At 36.8% G+C, this 26,283-nt stretch overlaps 1 protein-coding gene across 3 annotated transcripts in view; it reads right to left on the bottom strand.

Moving 5' to 3' along the window:
• The window catches only part of DCDC1 (doublecortin domain containing 1), a 471,483-nt gene that overhangs the window by 171,246 nt on the left and 273,954 nt on the right, over positions 1 to 26,283 (bottom strand). For all 3 annotated transcript variants that reach the window (XM_027562739.1, XM_027562740.1, XM_027562741.1), the window contains 3 exons: positions 18,932 to 18,992; positions 8,374 to 8,508; positions 7,809 to 7,966 (listed from right to left, as the gene is read on the bottom strand). In XM_027562739.1, the coding sequence (XP_027418540.1) occupies positions 7,809 to 7,966; positions 8,374 to 8,508; positions 18,932 to 18,992 (354 nt within the window). The remainder of the gene's footprint in view (positions 1 to 7,808; positions 7,967 to 8,373; positions 8,509 to 18,931; positions 18,993 to 26,283) is intronic.

Below are 26,283 nucleotides of genomic sequence, written 5' to 3'. Positions count from 1 at the left end.
CAGTCCATGGGGTCGCAAAGAGTTGGACACGACCAAGTGACTAAACACAGCACAGCAATGCACTATATACAACACATGTACCAGATATGTTCTGGCCCTGGAGGTATAAATGTGAATTAAAATTTTTTTCCTGCTGAAATGGAGTTCACAGTCTAATGGGACAACTCAGGAAATAAATACACTTGGGACAGGCAGTAATAAACGCCTTGAAGAAAAACAAAGCAAGGAAAGAGAGTGACAGATTATAAGCACACTTGGCAAATGTGAAACAAACCAGACTGGCTAGAACAGGGCAAGGGAGGGGAGAAAGGTGTCAGGGAGATGCCATGGGCCTTGTAAAGTAAGACCTTTTAGCATCTAGTAAAGACTTTGCTCTCACTCTAAAGGAAATAAAAATCCATTGGCATATTTGGAGCTGAGGACGCTGCCCATGATCTGACTTATTAATATGAATGTATCCTGCTGGTCGTTATGTGGAGGATGGATTGTAAAGGGACAGGGGAGAAGGAGACAGACAAGTCAGGAAGATAACCTGTGGCAGTCAATGTAACTGCCTGAATTCTGTTCTCATACAATTCCATATACTATAACCTAATAATACATCTACCATTGGTCTTCTCCCCACATCACCCAATTTTAGAACTTCGTTACCTACTACTTTCACTATGATAATACAAGATAGACATTCTAGTTTTGGGGATACAAGTTTGAAGATTGTAGGTGTAGGATTTCCTACTCATACCTTGAATAGCTTTATAGACAATACTGAATAAAACAGAATGATAAGTAGAACATTTTTTAAAATGTAAATTAAGCAGCATAATTGAAGGTTTGGGTACCTCATTGCAGTAAGTGGAACAAAAATTAATCATAAAATGCTTATTTGAAAGCCTTTATAATTTTTGAATTAATACACATTTATGGATATAAACCTAATCCTTTGGAATGCTTGATTTTGACTTTGTTTCAAAAAAGCAGGTGCAATTAGATTATGTGTTCATTTTATTTCAGTTCACAGAGAACATGTGGGACTTAATTTTTAAATATAACAAAATGTAAACTGGTAATAATATCAGCCAAAATCAGGATATTAACTCTTCTAATTAAAAAAAATTTATAAGCATATCTCTGCATCTCTGGAACACAATAATTTCAGGTTCTTAAATGCATGCTCTCATATAGTATAAAAGAGCTAAAGGTAATGCTTAAAATTGAGCATTTCAACAGTGAGTAACTGTAATATAACCTAAGAGGAGATTTATTTCCTGGGAAGCTTAATTGGATTTACTGAATATCACAGGCAATTACTATATTTACATTTGCTTTTATTGGGAAGCATTCTAGAGATAAGAATTTGAGTGTAGCAATTTAAACAGCCCCCTTTCCTTAAAAAGACAGAGTTTGCTATTATCAAAACTGATCGGCGCATTCACTGTCTCTACAAAGACTGTGTTGATGTGTGATAAACAAAATAAGAATGTTCTAATCAAATAAGATGGTTATAGATTACCATCAACTATATGCAAAACTACATAAATGATTTAATAAAGTAATAAATCATATGCTATTGACTACTCAAAATCAATGTCTTTCAATTTTTAATTTTTCTACAAATTATAATTATGGAGACATGATCATTATTTTTTCGCTTAAAGAATTTCTCATTACTACTAATTTACCTTTCTCTGAAAAGCAGAAGATTATAATAGTTCTGCCAGCTAGTGCCTCTGAACCTGTTACCAAGAGAGAAAAAACTTGAATGCGGGAACAAGCATGTCAGTTCTTTCAAGCTTCATTTCTTCTATTCTATTAATATCAAGAAGGAAAAAACCTTACAAAAATTGACCAATGCAGTATAGTCTGGATTTATGTTCTATTGGAAGAGTAAGTATAAAAAACTGAGTACCAAATGCTCAGGGTTTCTTCCATGCCGATTGTAGCCAGACTTAATTACAGTAGGAGTAGGAGGATGGATTTTATAGCAATTGTAAAAATGTAAATAAGAATTTAAAACTGATTCAGGAATTACATCTTATAAATGAAGCTTTGATTTTAATTTAAACAATTCTCATAGGGTATAATACACATTATCAGGATGTTCTGCCTTTGTTATGATTGAAATAGCAGTGATAACTTCAGGAAACCCTGGGACAGAAGCACCTGTTTCTTTTCAAATTACCTCTCCTAATGATTATAATAATTTTATGCACTAGATAAATTTAAAATGTAAATATTACAATATTTTAAAGTTTAAGTTATTAGATTGAAACATCTTTAAAGTAGAAGTGGAATATCTGCACCAAATATAGCATATCCTTACCTATTCTAGTCTAAACGTTCCTACTAATAAAGCATTCACATGAAAATGCTTTTCATAACATATGCTGAATTTTGTCCTTTTGCACATATAATATTCAATCATCAAAATTTTAAAAATAAACAATATACAAAAATTTTAAACTGTTAAATCAATATCAATACTTAGCAACTGTTAATGTTTTGATATCTTTCCTTCAGGTCACCTGCCCATCTGGTAGGTTATCTATTTTCTTTAGTTTTTCTATAAAAAACTATAAAAACAATAAATGTATTTTATTACTTGCTTTCTTAGTAGAAGGAAAGCTCATGAGACATTAAAGTAAATTTTAAATTTTTTTTAAAAAGAACTTTTAAATATCTGTTCTCATTGGAAAGAATGAAGTACATGCCAAGTTGAGTCATGAAGAGAAATGTCAGTGTGATCTGCGGCAGCTGCTTGCTTCCCTGGGAAGGCAGGGGCTGGTTAGGAGTACAGTAGCTAGCAAACCCCTCAGCGCTCCACAAAGTCACTAGTGGGAAAAGAACAAAGGCCTTTCCAATGCAACTAACACAGATGTGCCCAAAGGCAAACTGTCAGAAGCAGTTAAGATGACAGCTACTCACAGTTCATTATTTCCTTCTCACAGGTCACTGGGTGACAAGCTGGGTCAGTGTGTTTTGTCGGCTGTCCCAGTCCTTCCCCACCCCCCATTCAATTTAAATAAGGGGACAGGGCTCCATTGGATAAACTAAGATAAACAACACATTCCACATACTCAAAGATGCCAGAATATGGCATCTATTTTTACTTTGGACTAAACTTAGACTTAAATGTACACACAACTTACTTTACCCAAGTAAGAAGAGAGCTGCATTGCTGTATCTCACTAATAGAGGAAGCGAAATGTTTTCAAACAAACAAAAAATATAACCTATTATGTACTAAGAATCTTACATGAAAGGCATAACACAGTAGAAGATTTTCCTTTCTCTTCAATGGAAAAAAGAAATTTTTCACATTAAAAAAAAGATAAAAAATTAGTTGCTTTCTGTAAGTGTTTGAAATGTAAATGAAATGAAATGATTCTGTAGATGACCTGGTTTGTGATGATTGTTGTAGTTTTTTAAGGCTATAATTCAAAATAATATACCAATCAAAATGGAAATAGTTTAATTAAATCTTTTATGATGTAATACACATAAATGTGTATTACACATAAATGACAATGACAATATGGCTACTCATATGATGACGTTCTATTCTGTTATGAAATTAATACAATAAAAGTTACTAGGAATGAGGAATAAAACAGTGGCTAAGAACATTGTCTATAGATCCAAGTGGATATGGATTCAAATCCCATCTCTCCCATTAACTAGCTGTATGACTGGACACATCCTGAAACCTCTCTGAGCCATAGTGGCTACATATTTATGGATAATAATAGTGCCTCCATCATCAGGTTATTATACAATAAGTAGATCAGTCTATCACATTGTTACAAGAATAAATAAGTACTTAGAATAGCAGTTGGCATATGCTAAGTATTCAACAAATGACAGCTCTTACATGTCACCAAATTTAGTATATACAAAACTGAACCGAACCACCACTCAAGGTGTGAAATCCTTGGTTAATCATGACAAGTTATAGTTATGTTATTAGAAAGAGGATTTTTAAAATCTCAAATCCATTCAAGTTCAAGCCTCTAAATCAGTAAATCTAAGAAATCAGGGGTTTACACTCTCCCTTCATATTTTCTACCTTTTATTTAGTCTTCACTGAAAGCTGCATATATTGATATATCTTTTATCACTGTATTTCTAAACTATTCCACCCTATTTAAAGATTGCTTTCTAAGATATCCATTAAAATAATAGGACCCATTTGAAAGGCTAAAAATGTGGAATAATCATTAAGATGAGAACATGAATGGTCAGGCAGAACAATATAGAGGCTAAGAGGAACACTTAAAGTACGAATAGACCTGCCTTAAATTGCCATTAACAGCTGGAAGCTTCAGCCAAATAACTTGTTCTCTCTATACCTATATTTCTTTATCAGTAAAACAGAGATTAATATCTCTGTTTTACATACTGTAATGGAGCAGGACCCTATGGGATCTTCCTATGATAGACCCTTCCCCTCCATATCCTCTGTTTCAGTTCTCTGAAGTACCTAGATAATAGTATCTGGAACACATTTCCTGACTTGTTTTGTAGATGTTAAACCCCCACCAAATGGAAGATATTAGTTTCCTGATGACCATGAGGAGGTAGTTCCCAGACCTACTGGAGCCAGATAATTGAAAATATGACACCACCCTGTTACTTCACTATCAACCAAATCAAAGAATTGCGTGCAAACTGATCACATATTTTCAATTCCCCTCCCTCACCTGGCCTTTAACAATGTTTTCCTGAAACCTATCGGAGGGTTTCAGCATTAGCTGCCCTGGACGCCTTGCTTGGCGCCCTGCATTAATGCTGCACTTTGTTTTGCCACAACTTTCCCGATGGCTCAGACGGCAAAGTGTCTGCCTACAATGCGGGAGACCCGGGTTCCGTCCCTGGGTTGGGAAGAGCTCCTGGAGAAGGAAATGGCAACCCACTCCAGTATTCTTGCCTGGAAAATCCCATAGATGGAGGAGCCTGGTAGGCTACAGTCCCTAGGGTCACAAAGAGTCGGACACGACTGAGTGACTTCACTTTCTTTCTTTTCTTTCTTTCTTGCTTTGCCACAACCCAGTGACAGCAGGTGGGCTTTACTGCATCTAGGCAAGTGGACCCAAGTTTGGTTTGGTAACAATTCCTCATAGGTTACTGGAAAATATGGCACACAAAGCACTTAAGCAAAGTCAGTATATGTTATTAATTATCAAATGCTATCTTCCCTTTTCATATATTACCTGCTAGTAACTACCTACTTCTGTGTCTTTCCCCAAATTTGGCTACTTCTGATTCTCTCCTTCCTTGGCTACTTCTAAGGAAGTTCACACATTTATATCATTTTATTCTTTTCAATTATATATGCTTCTTTCAAACTATTTTCTAGTTAATGTTTTCCCTAGTATTCTATTTTTTTCCCAATTTCCACAACTTGTATTATGCACATTATTTCTTTATTTTTTGCAGCGATATTATTTCATAAAATCATTAATAAGAGAAAAACAATGTGATGCCTTTTTTAAAGCTGTGATAATATAATGCACTGATTCTCTTATATTTGGAAAATATGCAAACCTAACAAGACAACCTAAGATTCAAAGCAGTCAATAGGTCAAGTTCAATACCATGTTCTAATTTTGCCCAACAACTCCTTCCAAAATGGGAGGAAAGTAATTGCTCTAAGTACTAACTGTTTATTCAAGATAACTTTGTTAAGGAACAGAAAGAGGAGAGAAACAGAAATTACACCTGTTGTGGTAAATTGTGGGGGTGGAGAAAAGAATACACATAAATCCTGTGGCTTAGAAAAAAAAAAAAGAAGGCTGGAAAAGTCGCTGTATCCTGAGACACAAACCCTGAGGAACCCTCTCTAAGAAAATGGCCCTAGGAAATTTCTTATTAAATAAAATCCAAAACATATTTACCAGTCAATTTCTATTGACTAAAAAATCACACATCTAAATACAAATTCCATTAAAAATTCTTTTCTACCCTTATTTGTTTTCAGAACATTTTCACAACTCTACCTATTGAGTACTTACTACATTCCTGAAATTTAAAGTCATCTCATTTCATTCTAACAACTCAAACAAGTACTGTGGTAAATTAACTGTGATTAACAGCTTCATTGTTTATTTGTCTCACATTGCCTAATACAGTACTGTATTCTTTTCTCCTAAGTTTCATAATCAGACTACACTGCCTCAAGGAAGATACAACAGAAAACATTAAAAAAAAAAAAAAAAAACTACCCAAAGCCCCAAGCCCTCAAAAAAAAAAAATCCAGGTTGAGGAAGCTATAGGGAAGTAGATGAATTAGCACTTTGGTTCTTGCACAGTGACCCATGAGGGCAGCATGAGACAAACACAAAAACCCCATATAGGTTTTGGAAATCTGAGGGCAGGAGGAAACTGTGCCTCCTGGAATAGAACCCAGGATAATGATGAACCCCCAGCACTATCTCAAGAAGAGTAGAGTAAAAATGGCTGCTGAGTGAACCTACAGAGACAGACCGACGACGACCTCATAGAACAGCATTTTAATTCCTCAGCGCTCCGGTGTTTTACATGAAAACTTCAAAGACTGTTCCTAAGGCATTTATGTCCTGGTGACCCAGATAGAAAGTGGCCTAGATGTGTAGCTGAAGCCTTGTGATTGTGTCGGGGAGCATCAGAGAGTTGAGAACCTTATGTTCAAGTGGAAAGCAAACACTGGAGGAGGAGGTCCTGGAACACAGGTTTTCATACAGATTCAGGACACCCCCATACTGTAAAACAGTAAGATACTAAGCTTGTTATTTCGTTTGCATCCTATCTTACTTGAAACAACAAAATCAAAGGATTTGAGGGATAAATACTTTAGAGAGACAATAAATTGAAGGGGCAATTTTTATCAAGAAAAAAATATTTCCCTCCTATTGAACACTGAGGCAGGAATACATAATTTAAAAATATAAGATAGCTTTTAATTGAAATAAAGTTACATTGCACACTTTAAACTTACACAGTGTTATTAATATGTGCCAACTATGTCTCAATAAAGATGAAAAAACTTTGTAAAAAAGAAAATCTTTTTTCATGCAATTGACATTTCTATATACCATTAGAATATTTAAACTTAGGTATATCTTGAACTTTACTGAGTATAAGAACTATATTACTCCTTTAAGAGTACTTCAATCAATAGTTAATTTCAAACAAGTGTCTATTGAAATTGCAGTTTATAAAGTCATTTTGTGCTTGACAACACCAAGCCCTAGAAAAATAATAATAATAAACCTTAGTTTTCCAGTTAAATGAAGAAGACCAAAGGAATAGTATCCATTTTCCAGTCAAGGATGATTTTCAATCAGTTAGCAAAATCATTGATGTTAGTTTTATTCTAGTGATGGAATTATATCAATTTGTTAAATTATCACTACTTAAGACCATCTGTCATGCACTTAGCCCTAGGTCTAACCCAATATTCTTCTTGTGGAACATAGAAAGGATTGTCTATGAGTGTGCCCTTCTTTAAGACCTTTTGATATTTTCACAATTGGGTATATATGCTCTGCACTGCCTTATACTAATTATGTTATTTCAGAATATTTCCATGAGATCCCAGGACAGTAATCCTTCTAAGTATACTTATATTAATAGACAATATCATACATCAGTCTTCAATGAAATACACATAAATGTCTCCTCTCTTTATCAAATGTGACCCGAAAACAACGTGCTTAAGAGCCAAAGGGCTTTTGAGATATTTCAATAATCTTCAAGAAATCAATCTTACATGAAACTGAAGGAAAACATCGAATGTCACTGAGCAATAAAGCTCCATTCTGTCAGTGCCCTACCTCTGAGCAGAAGCCTTAGGATGTTTCTCTTCCAGTTTCTTCACCAGGGCCACTGTCAGCTGCCCTGTCTCCCCAAGAGAACCTTCTGGCATTAAGTGGGTGTCTGAAGGCTTTGGCAGCTGCTTCAAATCAGGGATACTGGCACTTTTTTGCAGAACCTAATAAAGGAAATATAGGAATTATGTAGCTAATTTTCACTGAGTGGAAATGTCTAAACTATATATGCCAAAAAATTTAACAGTGCACATTTCATGGTTCCTTCAGCCTTCTTCATCCAGCACATAAACCTTTGGTATGTGGTGAGAACAAAAGAAGGCAGTCCTAAGAAAAGCTAGTGTGTCACCATTTATTTAACAAAAAGAATGCTTACATAAATATACACATAGATATTTACATAAATATAAGAATATAAATAGATGTTTATGTATGGATATGATTTTAAATATCAATAACACTAATTTGTGAATTCAGTCTTTCCTCTTGAAAACAACTCAAACATTTTTCCTCTTTTCAAAATATCTTTCAGAGATCTAGCTCTGTCTTGCCTCTGGCTCACTACACTGACCTCTTCTGCTAAGCTGCTGCCATGCTCCTGATGATCTGTGGTCCAGGCACCGTGGTGAAGGTGATACTCTGTCTGGCTCACATCTACTTGCACATTTAGCTCCTCCAGGTAGGTCAGAACAAACTGAGGATAAGCCTGTAGGGAATGGAAAAAACAAAACAGTACTACCAGCCTTGTCAGCAACAGCCAAAAATCTATACAACTGGAATGATGGGAGGATAAATTAGATTAATACGAAAAAAATCTGGCTAATAAGTTTTGTACTTTATTGTCAATTTCAGATCAAAATCAAGACAAATAACTTGCATACGAAGATTTCTAATTTGTTGTTTGATCTGATCAAGTTTGACTCGGTTGCTAAATACTAAAGTCATCCTATATATTGACAATAATGGCTAACATTTATTGAGTTATTTCTACATAAAAGGTAAATGTATTATGTACATGTAATTTGCAGTTGCTCTATTTGGGGGGAGTATTCAATTCTGCTCTGGAAGACAACAAAACAAATAGGATGGATGAGCTTCATTAGCCACAGGAAGTATAGATAAGTAAGTTAGTAACCTGAGAAGTGTCAGGCAGAAAGTAATTAGAGCATGTCTATGAACATAGATCGGAGAAGGCAATGGCACCCCACTCCAGTACTCTCACATGGAAAATTCCATGGACAGAGGAGCCTGGTAGGCTGCAGTCCATGGGGTCGCGAAGAGTTGGACACGACTGAGCGACTTCACTTTCACTTTTCACTTTCATGCATTGGAGAAGGAAGTGGCAACCCACTCCAGTGTTCTTGCCTGGAGAATCCCAGGGACGGGTGAGCCTGGTGGGCTGCCGTCTATGGGGTTGCACAGAGTCGGACACGACTGAATCGACTTAGCAGCAGCAGCAGCAGCAGCAGATGTAAATTAAGCATGAGACACACAATCGTGAGATCTTTAACTGACCACCCATTGCTGACTCTCATTTTGGATCCTCTGCTGGATAAAATCCACAGCTGCCCATAGGCCACCTGGGGAGCACAGCTATTGACAAAGTGTACCTGCCACCAGCTGTCTCCCAGATCAAGTGTGAGTCAGTATCTCACCTACATTTCATCTGTTAGGCCCAATTTCAACTCTGGTCCTGGGAACCACATCAACAGCAGAGAAGGGTGATGCCACACTGAGAGAGGATGCATCTATATCAGAGATTCAGGTAATGTGGCCCTTCAACCCACCTGTACTTTATGCATATTAACCTAGCCCATCTCTTTCTCCATACATTGTACTTGGTGTTTTAAATGGATTAAATAAACTGTAATCTGGACATTTTCTGTTCCATGAACTCAAGGATAGCCTATCAAGGCACATACTTGAAGTCTACCAGTACATCAGAGTAATTTCCCTCATAATAACATATTTACATTTTAATCCTTGAAACAACCCTTTGAAAGGTGTGACTGTTGTTCCCGTTATAAAGACAAGGAAGCCAAAATAGGGAGGGTAAAGCAACTCGTTCCTCCAGCTTGTTGACTACTTCATAAAGCTTAGATATGCTGCCTAAAGTATTACATAAACTTCTTTTTTAAACTGTGCAACTCAAGTTTTAACAAAAAGTATGAGGAAGCATTCACTGGATAATTAAAGAGTACTAAGGTCCTTATATTATTCTAGAAAAAGCAATATTAAATAACTTTGAACTTTGTTACAAAATCTCTAACTAAATATGAATGCTCTAAATTAGGTTGTGGTAATGAAACCAAAACCCTATGTATATACTGAAAAATACTGAACAGCATACTTCAATTCTGTGGTATGTTAATTATATTTCAATAAAGCTATTTTTAATGTAAGAGATTCAATTAAAAATAGAAATACAGAGTATATCTCAAGAATAAGCAGACAAAAAAAGAGGGAGGTTTTCAGAAAAAGGAAGAAAGGTAAAAACAATATGAATTAAAAATATAGTAAATAGAAATTTTTATTAAATTAAGAAATGACTATCTAAATATGCATTTGAGAGGAAGAGACTGTTTCTCATTAGCATATTTTTTCAAATATTAATTGTTATCAAATAATATAATCAAATATAATCAAATCAAATAATATAATCAAATATAATCAAATAAAAGCATTTATGCTTTTATTAAAAAATACATTTTAAAAGGCCCAATTTAAAATAGTGTCTTTGTGGTGTATACTAACAAGATAATCTTGGAAAAAATTTTTGAATCATTGTGCTAAATCATTTCAGTCATGTCCAACTCTTTGCGACCCCATGGACCACAGCCTGCCAAGGCTCCTTTGACCATAGCATTCTCCAGGCAAGAATACTGAAGTGGGTTGCCATGCACTTCTCCAGGGGATCTTCCAGACCCAGGGACTGAAGTGGATTCGCTTAGGTCTCCTGCACGGGTGGGCAGCTTCTTTTGCCACTACTGCCACCTGGAAAGTCCTTTGAATCACTAAGCTAACACAAAATCATTACAAACCCCGTTTGTACGGAGTTGCACAAACTCCGTTTGCTGTAAGTGGAATTACTAAATCCAAAGAACATGTATTCTTTTACAGATTTTGATAAATATTGCCAAATAGTTCCTTAGAAATAATGTACTGGTCTCCTACATGGCCCCCCATGTTCCCTGCCTCCTAATATTCAGACCCTTGTGTAGTCCCCTTTTTTATCTAAAAAAAAAATAGGATTCTCATTTTATCCTGAAGCTGTGTCATATTTATTTCATTGTATTATTTGGTTTTGTTTCAGTTCTTACTGTCTTAGAAATGTCCAAGACAATCAACTGAAGTAAATATGACAGAAACGGAAATACATTATTTTACATCCGTCCTATAGTAAAGCACCAAAGCCAAAATTCAGCAACAAAGAGCACAATATTATCAATATGAGAGAAACATGAGTAGTGGGACATGATATTACATATGTTTCAACCCCTTGTATCGTGATGGTAGTTGCATGTTTCACATCCTCTAATAGAGGTAAAAACGTTTTATGTAAGCTTACTTCTGAGATATATTTCCCTCTTATTGGAAAGAAGATGTATCTGGAACATGGAAAAACTTATATATCCAATGAAGTGGGTAAAGAAAGGCCCAAGAGGTAGAGGCATGATGTGTCTAACTAACATAGAAGTTGTTTGTTGTTGTTCAGTAACTCAGTTTTGTTCAACTCTGCAACCCCATGGACTGCAGCATGCCAGGCTTCCCTGTCCTTCACCAACTGCTGGAGATTGCTCAGACTCATGTCCATTGAGCTGGTGAAGCCACCCAATCATTTTGTCCTCTGTCATCCCCGTCTCCTCCTGATTGATTCCTTGGGTTAAGTAGCTGTAAGTGGAATTACTAAGTCCAAAGAACATGTACTCTTTTACAGATTTTGATAAATATTGCCAAATAGTTCCTTAGAAATAATGTACTGGTCTCCTACATGGCCCCCCATGTTCCCTGCCTCCTAATATTCAGACCCTTGTGTAGTCCCCTCCCACATTGTATCAGAATAAGTCTATTTGACCAAAGAAGATGGCAGAAGTGGTGTTAGGTTACGTCTGAGATTAGATTATGACAAACAGCACAGCTTCCATTTTGCTCTCTTCCTCTCTTGGATCACTAGCTAATGCTTGAACAGCACTACAGAGAAGCCCATGTGCCAAGGAACTGAAGCCTCTGGACAAATGTAAGTGTGCTAAGAGACAGATTTTCCAGCCTAGTCAACTCTCAGATGATTGCAACCTCCATTGACACCTTGACTTAAGCTTCATGAGAGAGACTCTGAGTTAGAACTACCCAATTAAACAATTCCCAGATTACCCCACAGAAACTGGGAGATAATAAATGTTGCTTTAAATTACTATGTTTGGGGGTAATTTGTTACACAGCAATAGATAATACCAATAAAATAAAATTTAAAAAAACCCAAATACAAAAAAAGGAATGCGTATGCTTGTCTTCTCACATCTTTATCAACATTTGCTATTCCTAGTTTTATGTCTCCTCATTAATTAACAGGGAAAAAACACTATTTCATTGCTTACATTTATTTAATTCCTAGTGAAACTGATCTTTATTTGGCTTGACTCTTAATTTTTCTTTTGTCTATACTTCCTTTTCATGTCCTTTGCTTATTTTTCTATTGAAGTACTTACCCTTTCCTATTGTAATATCAACTCATGGCATTAAGAAGTGGAAAAAGTGGAAATAGTGACAGATTTTGTTTTCTTCGGCTCCAAAATCACTGCAGACAGTAACTACCACCATGAGATTAAAAGATTCTCATTCTTAGAAGGAAAGCTATGACAAAACTAGACATTGTATTAAAAAGCAGAGATATAACTTTGCCTGTAAAGACCCATATAGTGAAAGCTATGGTTTTTCCAGTAGTCATGTACAGATATGAGAGTTGGACCTGAAAGAAGGCTGAGCACCAAAAAATTGATGCTTTCAAATAATGGTGCTAGAGAAGACTCGAGAGTTCCTTGGACTACAAGGAGATCAAACCAATCAGTCCTAAAGGAAATCAACCCTAAATATTCATTGCAAGGACTGATGCTGAAGCTGAAGCTCAGCCACCAGTTTATGAAGAGCCAACTCACGGGAAAAGACTCCAATTCTGGGAAAGACTGAGGGCAACAGAAGGGAGTGACAGAGGATGAGATGTTTAGATGGCATCTCTAATTCAATGGACATGAATTTGGGCAAACTCTTGGACATGGTGAAGGACAGAGAAGCCTGATGTGCTGCAGTCCATGGAGTCACAAAGTGTCAGACATGACTTAGAGACTGAACAATGCTATATCAAGTTTATTATATATTAAATGTATCATCTCATTCTCTAATATTAATATTGTGAAGATTTTTCCCTATTTGTCATATTTCCCTGTTCACTTTTGCTAATGCATTTTAGATTTAGAAGGTTTTAAATTTTTTATGTACTCAAAGCTATTAGTCTTTTCCTTTATGGATTCTATCCTTTTTTGCATGTACATAAAGATGCCTATTCACCACTACTCTGGGTTAGATGTTTTAATGCATGCTTTCTTCTAAATGTTTTATGGTTCCATGTTTAAGTTGAAATCTTTAATTTAGCTGAAACTGGTGACTTGTATAAAAAAGTAATTTATCTTTTTGCAAATGAATAGAAAGATGGTTAACTTTAAAAATAATGAAAAGAAAAATTATCCAGGTTAGCACAACATAACAAAATGCAATACTGTATTTAAATTTGTTCAGTATTATTATCACTAATAGTTACAAATGTTCATTTAGCCAGAATTGATATGCCAGTATCTATCGATAGGCCAGAACCTATGCCAAATACTCACAATACTAGTATTAATACCTGTATTTTGCAGACAAATACTCTGAAGCTTGGAAAGGTTTAAATGACTCGCCTAAGGCCACACTGCAAACAAGTGCTGGAGCCAAGATTAGTTATTAATATCCTAATGCAGTAATTCTGTCTTAATGAGTGGCAAGAGTTCCATTTATGATCCAGCTGCAGATAATTATCAAATTATTCTCCATTTTAGATTAACTAGATGGATATAGTTTTAGATATGACTAAATTTAGATCTAATAAAAATTTCTAAAACTCTAAAAGAATGAAATGCCTCATTAATAAACAGTTTTGCTCTATGAATCTAGAATAACTATAATTTTTAAAAATAAGCAATTACATTTGTGAATGGCACATTAAAAATTTTAGAATCAAAATTTGCTTTAAAATAATTTAAAATAACACAGAAGTATGCATTATTTGCTAGCTATCAATAGAAGTGTTGTGAAAAGTCAGAAAATTATAAGTTGCAAGAAAAGGAGGGGTAAAAAGGATAGCAGAGTAGAAGTGGATGTTTTCAGTACCTGAAATGTGAGACAGAAAAGCATACATTTAAACCTTGGTCTTACTTTTCCATCTGTTGCCAGGAAAGGCAATACTTATATGAGACAGAACTATGTTCCTAGGCAATAGGAGTCAGCTCTATTCAGATACGCATCAGAACAAAGTCCTCATATGCATGTACAGGCCAAGAAGCTGGAGGGATATTTTGGTAAAGTCTCAAAATTCCACTTTTTTTTTTAAACAAAGACATACAAGCTTTGGTCTTCTGTGACTTCCTTTCTAATAACTTAGAACCTCATTCTGAGTGAGTAATACAATGCAGTCAGAAACAAGATAAGAAGTCAGCTGGGATGCATCCGAGAATGAAGTTAAAGGTAGTATTTACTAAAATGCTTTGACATTTGATGACTATGTCAAAATTCCTGCTTAGGAACAAAACTGAAACTCTATAGTCCTGGCTGAATTACAGAATGTGGTTGAAATTTTACCTAGTGTGCCAACAACAAATAAGTAGTCAGGGAAATGTTGTTATGGTAATTTTTCAACTTAAATTCTACAAAACACTTCAAACTGCTAAAGTGATGCAAGTTGCAACAGAATAACAGCTCAATTTCTAAAACACTAGAGAAAGAAAGGTACTGTGTTTATTAGTCAGGGTCCACACAGAGACAGAAAGCACATAGTATTTTTAACAGGAACAGTTAATATAAGCTATTAGTGACAGAGGACTAGAGTGACAGGAAATTTGTTTTGTTGTTCAGCCACTAAGTCCTCTCTGACTCTTTGAAACTCCATGGACTGCAGCATGTCAGGCTCTCCTGTCCTACACTATCTCCCAGAGTTTGCTCAAATTCATGTCTATTAAGTTGGTGATGCTATCTAAGCATCTCATCCTCTGCATCCCCTTCTCCTCTTGCCATCAGTCTTTCCCAGCATTAAGGCCTTCTCTAACAAGTTAGCTCTTCGCATCAGGTGGCCAAAGTATTGGAGCTTCAGCTTCAACATCACTCCTTCCAATGCATATTCAGGGTTGGTTTCCTTTAGGATTGATTGGTTTGATCTTTTTGCAATCCAAGGGACTCTCAAGAGTCTTCCCCAGCACAATTCAAAGGTATCAATTCTTCGGCACTCAGCCTTTATTGTCAAACTCTCACATTTGTACATGACTACTGGAAAAACTATAGTTTTGACTATATGGACCTTTGTCAGCAAAGTGATGTCTCTGCTTTTTAGTACACTATCTAGGTTTCTCATAGCTTTTCTTCCAAGGTGCAAGTGCTTTTGAATTTCACGGCTGCAGTCACTGTTTGCAGTGATTTTGGAGCCCAAGAAAAGAAAATCTGTCACTGTTCCATTTTTTCCGCTTCTATTTGCCATGAAGTGATGAAAGCTGAGAAGTTCAAGAGAACACTAAAGAATATATGAATAGCAGAGATAGCGAGCCCAGTACTCCTAGGCCTTAGACAGAATGCCCAAGGAAGATACCTGACTCAAAGCTGAGATCCAGACCACACTGAGGGCACAGTTGTAACTCACTAGATGTTGAAGTCGTCGCTGAGGCAGTGCACAGCAGGATTCACTGTTAATATGCCTTTGGAGCACATTATAGAGGAAGCCATCTATAGGGAGGTACCTAATTGCTGCTAAGTCGCTTCAGTCGTGTCCGACTCTGTGTGACCCCATAGACGGAAGCCCACCAGGCTCCCCCGTCCCTGGGATTCTCCAGGCAAGAATACTGGAGTGGGTTGCCATTTCCTTCTCCAATGCGTGAAAGTGAAAAGTGGAAGGGAAGTCGCTCAGTCGTGCCTGACCTAATTGCTAACACCTCACTAAAAAGCCACTCACAAGGAATATGCTCAAGGAAACCATTCACAAGAAGGTGCCCACTGGTAATACTCTGCTGTGAAGCTGCCTGAGGCAGGTGCCAGGCAATAAATTGTGGATTTGGCACTGTGAGGGAATAAACTGATAACTACCATGCTATGTGTTATAGGTTGAATTATGTCTCTTGCAAAAACTATGAAAGTGTGTTGAAGTCCTAACCCTTGGTACCTGTAGCCGTGACAGATGTAAACAAATTAATATCAGGTCATTGGTATGGGTGCTAATCTAAAATGACTTGTGTCTTTATTAGAAGAGAGAAATTTGAATACAGACACACACAGAATTCAATGCCATGTAAAGACTCAGACATGGAGGGAGATGGCCACGTACAGATGGAGGCAGAGACTGGAGTTAAACTGCCACAAATCAAGAAATGTCTGGAACTACCCAAAGATGGAAGACACAAGGAAGGATCTTCCCCTAGGGGATTTAGATGGAGCACAAGGTTGCCAAACAGCTTGATTTCAGACTTTTAGCCTCCAGAACTGTGAGGAAAAAAAATTTATGCTATTTTAAGCCACCCAGTTGCTGGTACTTTTTATAGTACTACTGTAAAAATAATATACTATGTATTTTCAGTTTGATTCTTGGCATTTCTGAAATCCTGATGGTGGGTTTCTGAGGCAAACACTAACAGATACCATGTGATTAATTTTGCCTCTCTTAAATCTTAAGATTAACATTAAGATGATTAACATTCTATTTAGACTTGGAATCACAGAACCAGGAAGGAAATCTTGAGAACTCAAGGCAAATCTCATTTTACTAAAGTAAACTTTTTAAAATTGAAGCATAGTTGACTTACAATATTACATTAATTTCAGGTGTACAGCATTGTAATTATAAATACAATACACATACAGAAGAATACAAAGATCATAAGTGTACATTCAATCCATTTGCACATAGTGAATACCTGTTTAACCAAACAACCAGGTCAAGAAAGGGAACAGCAACACACCTAAGTGCTCACAGCCCCTTTCAGTCCCTAACATTCTTCAGCTATGTCCACTCTCCTGACTTCTAACACAATATTTTGTTTTTCCTGGCATATATATTTATTCACATACATATATATGTATATGTATGCAATGGAATATTACTCAGCCATAAAAAAGAAGGAAATGCTGCCATTTGTGACAACATGGAAGAACCTTGAGGGTATTATGCTAAGTGAAACAATTTAGACAGAGAAAGACAAATATCACATATTTTCACTAATATGTGTTATCTATAAAACAAAACCAGTGAACAAACATGTGTGTGTGTATGTGCTTATTTGTTCAGTCATGTCTAACTCTTCTTGACCCCATGGACTGTAGCCAGCCAGGCTCCTCTGTCCATGGGGATTCTCTAGGCAAGAAGACTGGAATGGGTAGCCATGACCTCCTCCAGGGGATCTTCTCAACCCAGGGCTCGAACCCAGGTCTCGCTCATTGCAGGTGGATTTTTTACTATCTGAGCCACCAGGAAAGCCTGAAGAAGCATAACAAAGCATAAACAGAGTCATAGATACAGAGAGTAAGTGATTGCCAGAGGGGAGGGTTGGGGAGGATGAGTGAAGTAAGTGAGGGAGAGTAAGAGATACAAATTTCCAATTACAAAATAAGTTATGGGAATGAAATGTACAGTGTGAGGAATGCGATCAATAATAATATGATATCTTTGTATAGTGACAGATGGTTACTAGACTTATTGTGGTGATCATTTTGTAATGTACAGAAATATCAAATCACTATGTCATGCATCTGGAACTAACATACTGTTGTAGTCAATTAAACTTCAAAAACAAACAACTCATAGAATAAAAGATCACACTTGCAGTTACCAGAAGTAAGGAGTAGGGAGAGGTACAAACTTTCAGTTATAAGATAAATACATACTAGGGATTTAATGCACAAAATAAGGGCTTCCCTGGTAATTCAGCTGGTATAGAATCCACCTGCAATTCAGGAGACCCTGGTCCAATTCCTCGGTCAGGAAGATTCGCTGGAGAAGGAATAGGCTACCCATGCCAGTACTCTTGGGCTTCCCTGGTGGCTCAGCTGATAAAGAATCTGCCTGCAATGAGGGAGACCTGGGTTCAATCCCTGGGTTGAGAAGATCCCCTGGAGAAGGCAATGACTACCCACTTCAGTATTCTGGCCTGGAGAATCCCAAGGACTTTAGTCCATGGGGTCACAAAGAGTCAAATAAGACTGAGCAACTTTCACTTTCACTTCATGATGAATATACTTAATGCTACTGCTTGTTCTATATAAAACTTGCTAACAGTATGGATCCTAAAATTTCTCATCACAAGGAAAAGTTTTTTTTCTTTTATTTTTTATCTGTATGAGATGATGGATGTTTACTAAACTTATTGCAGTAATCATTTCATGATGTACATAAGTCAAATCAGTATGCTCTATACCTTAAACTTACACAGTGCTGTATGTCTGGAGTTAGCTATGAGGTAATCATATTTCAGTATATAATGGAACAAATTAATGCATTGTACACCTTGAACTTACACAATGTTATACATGAATTATAGGTCAACTTTAAAAAATAATACATGTATTTTAAAAATAGAAGGAAATTGATGCCCCCAAATTCTAGGTTGTATCACAGCCATGAATTGAAGAAAATTATATTTGGCTTTGGAAAACTTGTTTTAAGTCAAGAAAAACTTCAGAGGAAAGTGTCAAGTCAAACTGAGTTAAATTTTAAATTTCTAGAAACAGAGTGAAATCATTTGTTCAAAAAAAGCATTTCTTGCTCTTAATAACTAACAGTGCATTTTATAAGAATATAAAAAAAAAGAAAAAAATTTTGGAATAAAGCTTTGGTTTATAGTCCTTACCTTAGAATAAATACAACCATCAGTTCCAAACACCCACTTCTGAGAATCATCTCCTTTATGTCTGTAATCAAAATGTAATTTAGAGATTGATGACTTTTCTCCACATTAACACGTTTGTAGGTTTCAAGTAGAAATATCATTTCCACAGTCTGGCAGGACTGGACATTGTAAGGATTTTCCCATGCTACCACCATCACTGCTACCTCCGCAGTTAAGCCTTTCCTAAGACAACTAATTGCTTTAGTACCCAAAGTTCCGTGGGGGTGTGCGAATGAGTGTGTATGTGTGTGTGCACGTGTGTGTATAACCAATGGCAACAGTGATTAAGAGTCTAGAGAATAAATAGAGTCAATAGGAATATTATAGGAATTTCCATCCCCAAAAATGATCCTCTGTGAGACAGAAAGAAGGGGGCTTAATTAAATAAAAGGATTCAGAGGATGAGAAGAAAAAAAAGATACTGTGGAAAATTAGGAACCTCAGGCACCTATTTCTCAAACAATTAGGAAATTTTATTAAGGAACATCAGATTTTCTGAGCTAAGTCTGAGTAAGAAAGAAAAACTAAGATGTGATGAAGCTAATCATGCCTAAATTAACTCATCACATATTCATTAATATTTAGAAACCTTACAGAGATAGGACAAATGAATTAAATTAAGTGTAATGGGATGTTAAACAAGACTTTTCCTACTGCCTCAGAGTTTTGACAGAAGCATCAATGGTTGAGAATAAGAGGTGTCAGGTAATGCTCTGTTCTAAAGCAAGGAACTATATGATCTGGGCAGAGCATGTAAAGGTACGTAATGGTTCAGCGCATGTTAGCCTTTCACCTACACCCACAATATATAAGAAAACGTGAAAAATTTCTGGGCATGTTGGGATGGGTGCTTATTAATAATGTAGGTCTCCAGGCCCCTATCCTCAGAGATTTTTATTCTTAAGGTCTGGACTCCCAGAAATATACATTACTAGGTATCACAAATGATTCCAATCACAAGAATTCTGGGGAATTTGGATGTGTGTGGTTTATGGAGCAGACTTTGGAAAACATTGAATTAGAGTGATGACAGCCAAGGAAAGAAAGGACCACATACTTGAAGTATTATAGATTTGGTGATTAAATAAATGGGGTATGGGTTAGAAAGAGTAGGCAAGGTTAAGCCTTAAATGTCAAATTTAGGTAAAGAAGAACAAGACAGTATTAAAAGAAAATGAAATTAGAATATGAGAGGAAAGCAGAGATGTAAGGAATATGAAGGGTTCTGATAATTAAAGACTGGTAACAGAAATAAATGAAGCTGGCTGGAACTAATGTGAGGGCTGCCACTGGGAACTGTGAAGAACACAGCAAACTGGAGGGTATATGTGCCATCCAGAGGGGGAATAATGGTGTCGTGAGAGGATGAAAGTTCAGTGTTGCCCATTCTGATTTTTTCAATAAATGCCAGTAATTTTTTGCATGAAATCTCCCTATTTCTATAAGCTAATGCTGTTGCTGCTGCTGCTAAGTCGCTTCAGTCGTGTCCAACTCTGTGTGACCCCATAGATGGCAGCCCACCAGGCTCCCCCATCCCTGGGATTCTCCAGGCAAGAACACTGGAGTAGGTTGCCATTTCCTTCTCCAATGCATGAAAATGAAAAGTGAAAGTGAAGTCACTCAGCCGTGTCCGACTCTTAGTGACCCGATGGACTGCAGCCCACCAGGCTCCTCCGTCCATGGGGTTTTCTAGGCAAGAGTACTGGAGTAGGGTGCCATTGCCTTCTCCCTATAAGCGAATAACTAATTACAAATACTATAATAATGTCCAAATCAAACAAAATCCATAGGTCCCCAGTTTTTACTGTCCATAATCTAACCTCTGTGTGTAAATGGATGTGTGTATATGTGTCTGTATCTATGTGTGCATATTGCTTTAAGTTTATGAATTTAACAGTACAGGCCAGATCCTATAATCCATGTTCTTTAAAAACTGAAGCAAAATCCACATTAAATGATGGTGTTTAAAAAAAAAAGATCTTTGATTCAATTGGTTTGTCTAATTGATGCCCCAAATATCTTTTAGAAAGAAGCATTTTTTTATTTTTTGGTTTATGATTTTTATGGTTTTGAGATCAATTGATAATGACATTGTTGGTTTGTCCTTCATCCCCTCAAGGTCTCATACACATCACAGACAATTATTAAAAGACAAAAAAGTGCAAGCACTTACAATATTGAATAAGAATAAGATGAGTGACGCCAAATGAAACATAACTGAACTAATGAGGCATGATATGTTTATCATATTCTTTGTGAGTTGTCAGGTTGCTATCTTAAGTGCTAGTTCTATTATTTTTAGCATATAAAAGGCAATGTCTTAATTCACAGCTTTGCTAAAATCACATGGTATCAATACTACTTAGGAGAAGAGGAAAAATTTTTACCGCTAATAGTTGCTGCCACATGAGGATATTTATTGTTATATAATGAAATATGGTTGTATTTTTAAAGAAATAAAACACAAGCATTTCAGATACTCTGGAAAAGATAAACTTATCCAGAGGTGAGTGAGTTCTAAAAATCCTGGTCCTTACAAAATATAGCCTGACAATAGATTTTGTTTCTCAAAGGCAAGCTGCATCAATACAAAGGCAAAAATCCTCATCTGTATAGAGGACCTCCTTTTTCTCCTGCCCATCCTAAACTCCTCCTTCTCTTCCTTGATCTCTTTCCTTCCTTTCTAAATTAAACCAAATCTTTTCTTGTAAATACAGATGTTTCAAGTTAAACTTACAACAGTTATATTTTGTTTTTAATTATCATCTTTTTCCATTCCCAAGTTCTCTTCTCTATAGACAATAAGGACATTGAGTTTAAGCTTTAATCCCACCCAATTCCACAATAATCCTGGCCAGAGTAGGAAGTCATCTCAGGGCCCTAAGACCAGATCAGCACCAGCTTCAGTATGCAGTGAGTCCAGGGAGAGCCCTGGGCATGAAGAGCATGCTCATCAAGCTGCATATAACCTTTCCACAATCTGCCATTTTTACCTTGACCACGGATCACACTGACTGGTTTTCCTTCACCATTTCCTTCTAAAATAACCGCTTAGTCATTCCCTACTCATCATTTTATCTTTTGGGTTTTTCCTTAGGTTTTTTTTTTTTTTTTTGTAATTACTAAAAACAACTTTAGTGGGAAATAACTGAAAGTATTATAAAACATTATACAACTGACAGGCACATATTTAAAGCAAAAAATTTGCTAAGTTTTGAAACATGTGTACACATTTTAAAGTATCACAACCACCAAGATAATGAAGATATATCCAGAGCTCTCACCCCTAAAAAACCACCCCCACAGTTTCTGTGTTCTCTTTTGTAATCATGCCCTCCTGTCCCTTCCTACCTTCCTATCTCCAGGCAAACACTGATCTTCCTAGATTAGTTGTCGTTGTTCAGTAGCTCAATTATGTCTGACTCTGCAACCCCACAGATTGCAGCATGCCAGACTTCCCTGTCCTTCACCAACTCCCGGAGCTTGCTCAAACTCATGTTCATTGAGTCAGTGATGCCATGCAACCATCTCATCATCCATCATCCCCTTCTCCTCCTGCCTTCAATCTTTCCCAGCATCAGGGTCTTTTCTAATGAGTCGGCTCTTCACATCAGGTGGCCAAAGTATTGGAGCTTCAGCTTCAGCATCAGTCCTTTCAATGAATATTCAGGACTGATTTCCTTTAGGATTGACTGGTTTGACCTCTTTGCAGTCCAAGGGACTCCCAGGAGACTTCTCTAACACCACAGTTAAAAAGCATCAATTCTTCAGCCTCAATCTTCTTTATGATCCAACCCTCACATCCATACATGACTACTGGAAAAACCGTAGCTTTGACTAGACGGACCTTTGTTGGCAAAGTAACGTCTCTGCTTTTTAATATACTGTCTTCATGGCTACAGTCACCATCTGCATCTAGATTAGTTAGGACTCTCTAAAATTTTATGCAAAGGCAATCAGAATGGGTTTGTTTCTTCTCCTCAATATAATTGTTTTGAGATTCATCCATAATGTTGTGTGAATCAAGAATTAGTTCCTTGAAGGCAATGGCACCCCACTCCAGTACTCTTGCTTAGAAAATCCTATAGATGGAGGAGCATGTTAGGCTGCAATCCATGGGGTCGCTAAGAGTCAGACACGACTGAGCGACTTCACATTCACTTTTCACTTTCATGCATTGGAGAAGGAAATGGCAGCCCACTCCAGTGTTCTTGCCTGGAGAATCCCAGGGACGGCGGAGCCTGGAGGGCTGCCGTCTGTGGGGTAGCACAGAGTCGGACATGACTGAAGTGACTTAGCATAGCATAGCATACACTATAATTTATCGTTCACCTATGGATGGACATTTTGGTTGTTTCAAGTTTTTATTTTTGGCTTTAGAAATAAAGCTGCTATAAACATTTATGTACAAGTCTTCATAAGGACTTTCATATTCCTTGAATAATCGAGGAGAGGCTGGGCAATAAACTACAGGTATGTATATACCTACCTGTATATAAATATAAATACACACACATATGCGTGTGTTTGTGTGTACATATATGTATGTATTTGTTGTTGTTCAGTTGCTAAGTCATGTCTGACTCCTTGTGACCCCCTGGACTGCAGCATACCAGGCCTCCCTGTCCCTCACCACCTCCTGGAGTTTGCCCAAGTTCACGTTCGTTGAATCGGTAATGCCATCCTACCATCTCATCCTCTGCCACCCTCTTCTCCTTTTGCCTTCAATGTTTCCCAGCATCAGGGTCTTTTCCAATGCTCAGCTCAGTATTGGAGCTTCAGCTTTAACATCAGTCCTTTCGGTGAGTATTCAGGGTTGATTTCCTTTAGGATTGATTGGTTTGATCTCCTTGCTGTCCTAGGGACTCACAAGAATTTTCTCTATCACCACAGTTTGAAAGCATCAATTATTTAATGCTTAGCCTTCTTTTGGAGAAGGAAATGGCAACCCACTCCAGTATTCTTGCCTGGAAAATCCCAGGGATGGGGGAGCCTGGTGGGCTGCTGTCTATGGGGTCACACAGAGTCGGACACGACTGAAGCGACTTAGCAACAGCAGCCTTCTTTATGGTCCAACTCTCACATCCATACATGACTGCTGGAAAGACCATAGCTTTGAATATACAGACCTTGGTCAGCAAAGTGATGTCTCTGCTTTTTAATATGCGGCCTAGGTTTGTCATAGCTTTTCTTCCAAGAAGCAATGTCTTCTAATTTAATGGCTGCAGTCACCATCCGCAGTGGTTTTGTAATATACATATATGTGTATATTTTAGGAGAGTATCAATTGTTTTCCAAAGTTTTGAAGCATTTATATTTCTACCAACTATGTAGAAACCATGTACCAACTATGAGGGTTCAGTTGTTCCACATTCTCACCAGCATTCAATATGGTCACATTTTAAACACTGGACTCTACTACATATGTGGTGTTACTTAATTTTAGTTGTATTTTAAATTCCCCTAATATTTAGCATCAAGGCTGTATATTGTCACCCTGCTTATTTAACTTATATGGAGAGTACATCATGAGGAACGCTGGACTGGATGAAGCACAAACTGGAATCAAGATTGCCAGAAAAAATATCAATAACCTCAGACATGCAGATGACACCACCCTTATGGCAGAAAGTGAATAGGAAATTTTGATGAAAGTGAAAGAGGAGAGTGAAAAAATTGTCTTAAAACTCAACATTCAGAAAACTAAGATCATGGCATCTGACCCCATCAATTCATGGCAAATAGATGGAGAAACAGTGGAAACAGTGACAGACTTTATTTGGGGGGCTCCAAAATCAATGAAGATGGTGACTGCAGCCATGAAATTAAAAGATGTTTTCTCCTTGGAAGAAAAATTATGACCAACTAAATGGCATATTATAAAGCAGAGACATTACTTTGCCAACAAAGGTCTGTCTAGTCAAGGCCATGGTTTTTCCAGTGGTCATGTATGGATGTGAGAATTGGACCATAAAGAAAGCTGAGCGCCGAAGGATTGATGCTTTTGAACTGTGGTGTTGGAGGAGACTCTTGAGAGAACCTTGGACTGCAAGGAGATCCAACCAGTTCATCCTAAAGGAAATCAGCCCTAAATATTCATGGGAAGGACTGATGCTGAAGCTGAAACTCCAAAACTTTGGCCACCTGATGCAAAGTACTGACTCATTGGAAAAGACCCTGATGCTGGGAAAGATTGAAGGCAGAAGGAGATGGGGATGACAGAGGATGAGGTGGTTGGATGGCATCACCGACTCAACGGACATGAGTTTGAGTAAACTCTGGGAGTTGGTGATGGACAGGGAGGCCTGGCGTGCTGCAGTCCATGGCGTCGCAGAGTCAGACATGACTGAGCAACTGAACTGAACTGACTGAATGATTAGCATCTATTCATATGCCAACTGTATATCTTCCTTGTTACAGTATTTGTCCAAATCATTTACCTGCCCATTTTTGCTTGAGTTGTGTGTATTTTGCAAATATCTATTGTTTGAAGATGTTTCTCCCTAAGTGTCACTTGTCTTGTCATTCTCTTAACAATGCCTTTCAAAGAGCAGAAAGTCTTAATTTTAATGAAGTCCAATTTATCGATTTATATTTTTGTGGATCATGTTTTTGACATCATATGTAAGAAAGTTTGGCTAATACAAGATCAAATACAAATACAAATATAAAATACAAATATTTTCTCCTTTGCTTTTGTCTGAAATATTCAATTTTATTTTTTACATTTAAGTCTATAATCCATTTTGAGCTAACTACTGTTTATTGTATTACATACGGATCAGTTTTTTTTATATATTGATATCCAATTGTTCCATCACCATTAGTCAAAAAAAAGAAAATCCTTTTTCCACTGAATTTCTCTTGCAATTTTGTCAAAAGTCAATTGGCCGTATATGTGTGGATCTATTTCTGGATCTTCTATCCTGTTCTATTGGTCCAATTGTCTACTTTGGTGCCAATAGCATGCCGTTTTTCATTACTGCTATTTAATTTTTTTGTGTTTTTATTTTCATTACTTTTATTTTACAGTAAGTCTTGAGATCAGGTAATTTTGTTCTTTTTAAAGTTGTTTTGCCTATTCTAGATCTTTTGCAATTCTATATGGATTTTAAAACTACCTTGATACCTTTTATAAAGAAACTTTCTGGGATTTCTATTGAGATTGCATTAAATCTATAGGTCAATTTGAAGAGAATGGACATCATAACCATACAGAGTCTTTCAATCCATGGATACAGTATATACCTGCATCTATTTAGGTCTTCTTTACTCTTACTCAGCAATGTTTTGTAGCTTTCAGTACACAAGTC

This window comes from Bos indicus x Bos taurus, chromosome 15 (genome assembly GCF_003369695.1).
Source record: "Bos indicus x Bos taurus breed Angus x Brahman F1 hybrid chromosome 15, Bos_hybrid_MaternalHap_v2.0, whole genome shotgun sequence".
In the NCBI taxonomy this organism is placed as follows: Eukaryota; Metazoa; Chordata; class Mammalia; order Artiodactyla; family Bovidae; genus Bos; species Bos indicus x Bos taurus.
The sequence above is the reverse complement of the archived record's forward strand: the minus strand, read 5'-3'. Positions and strand labels throughout refer to the sequence as shown.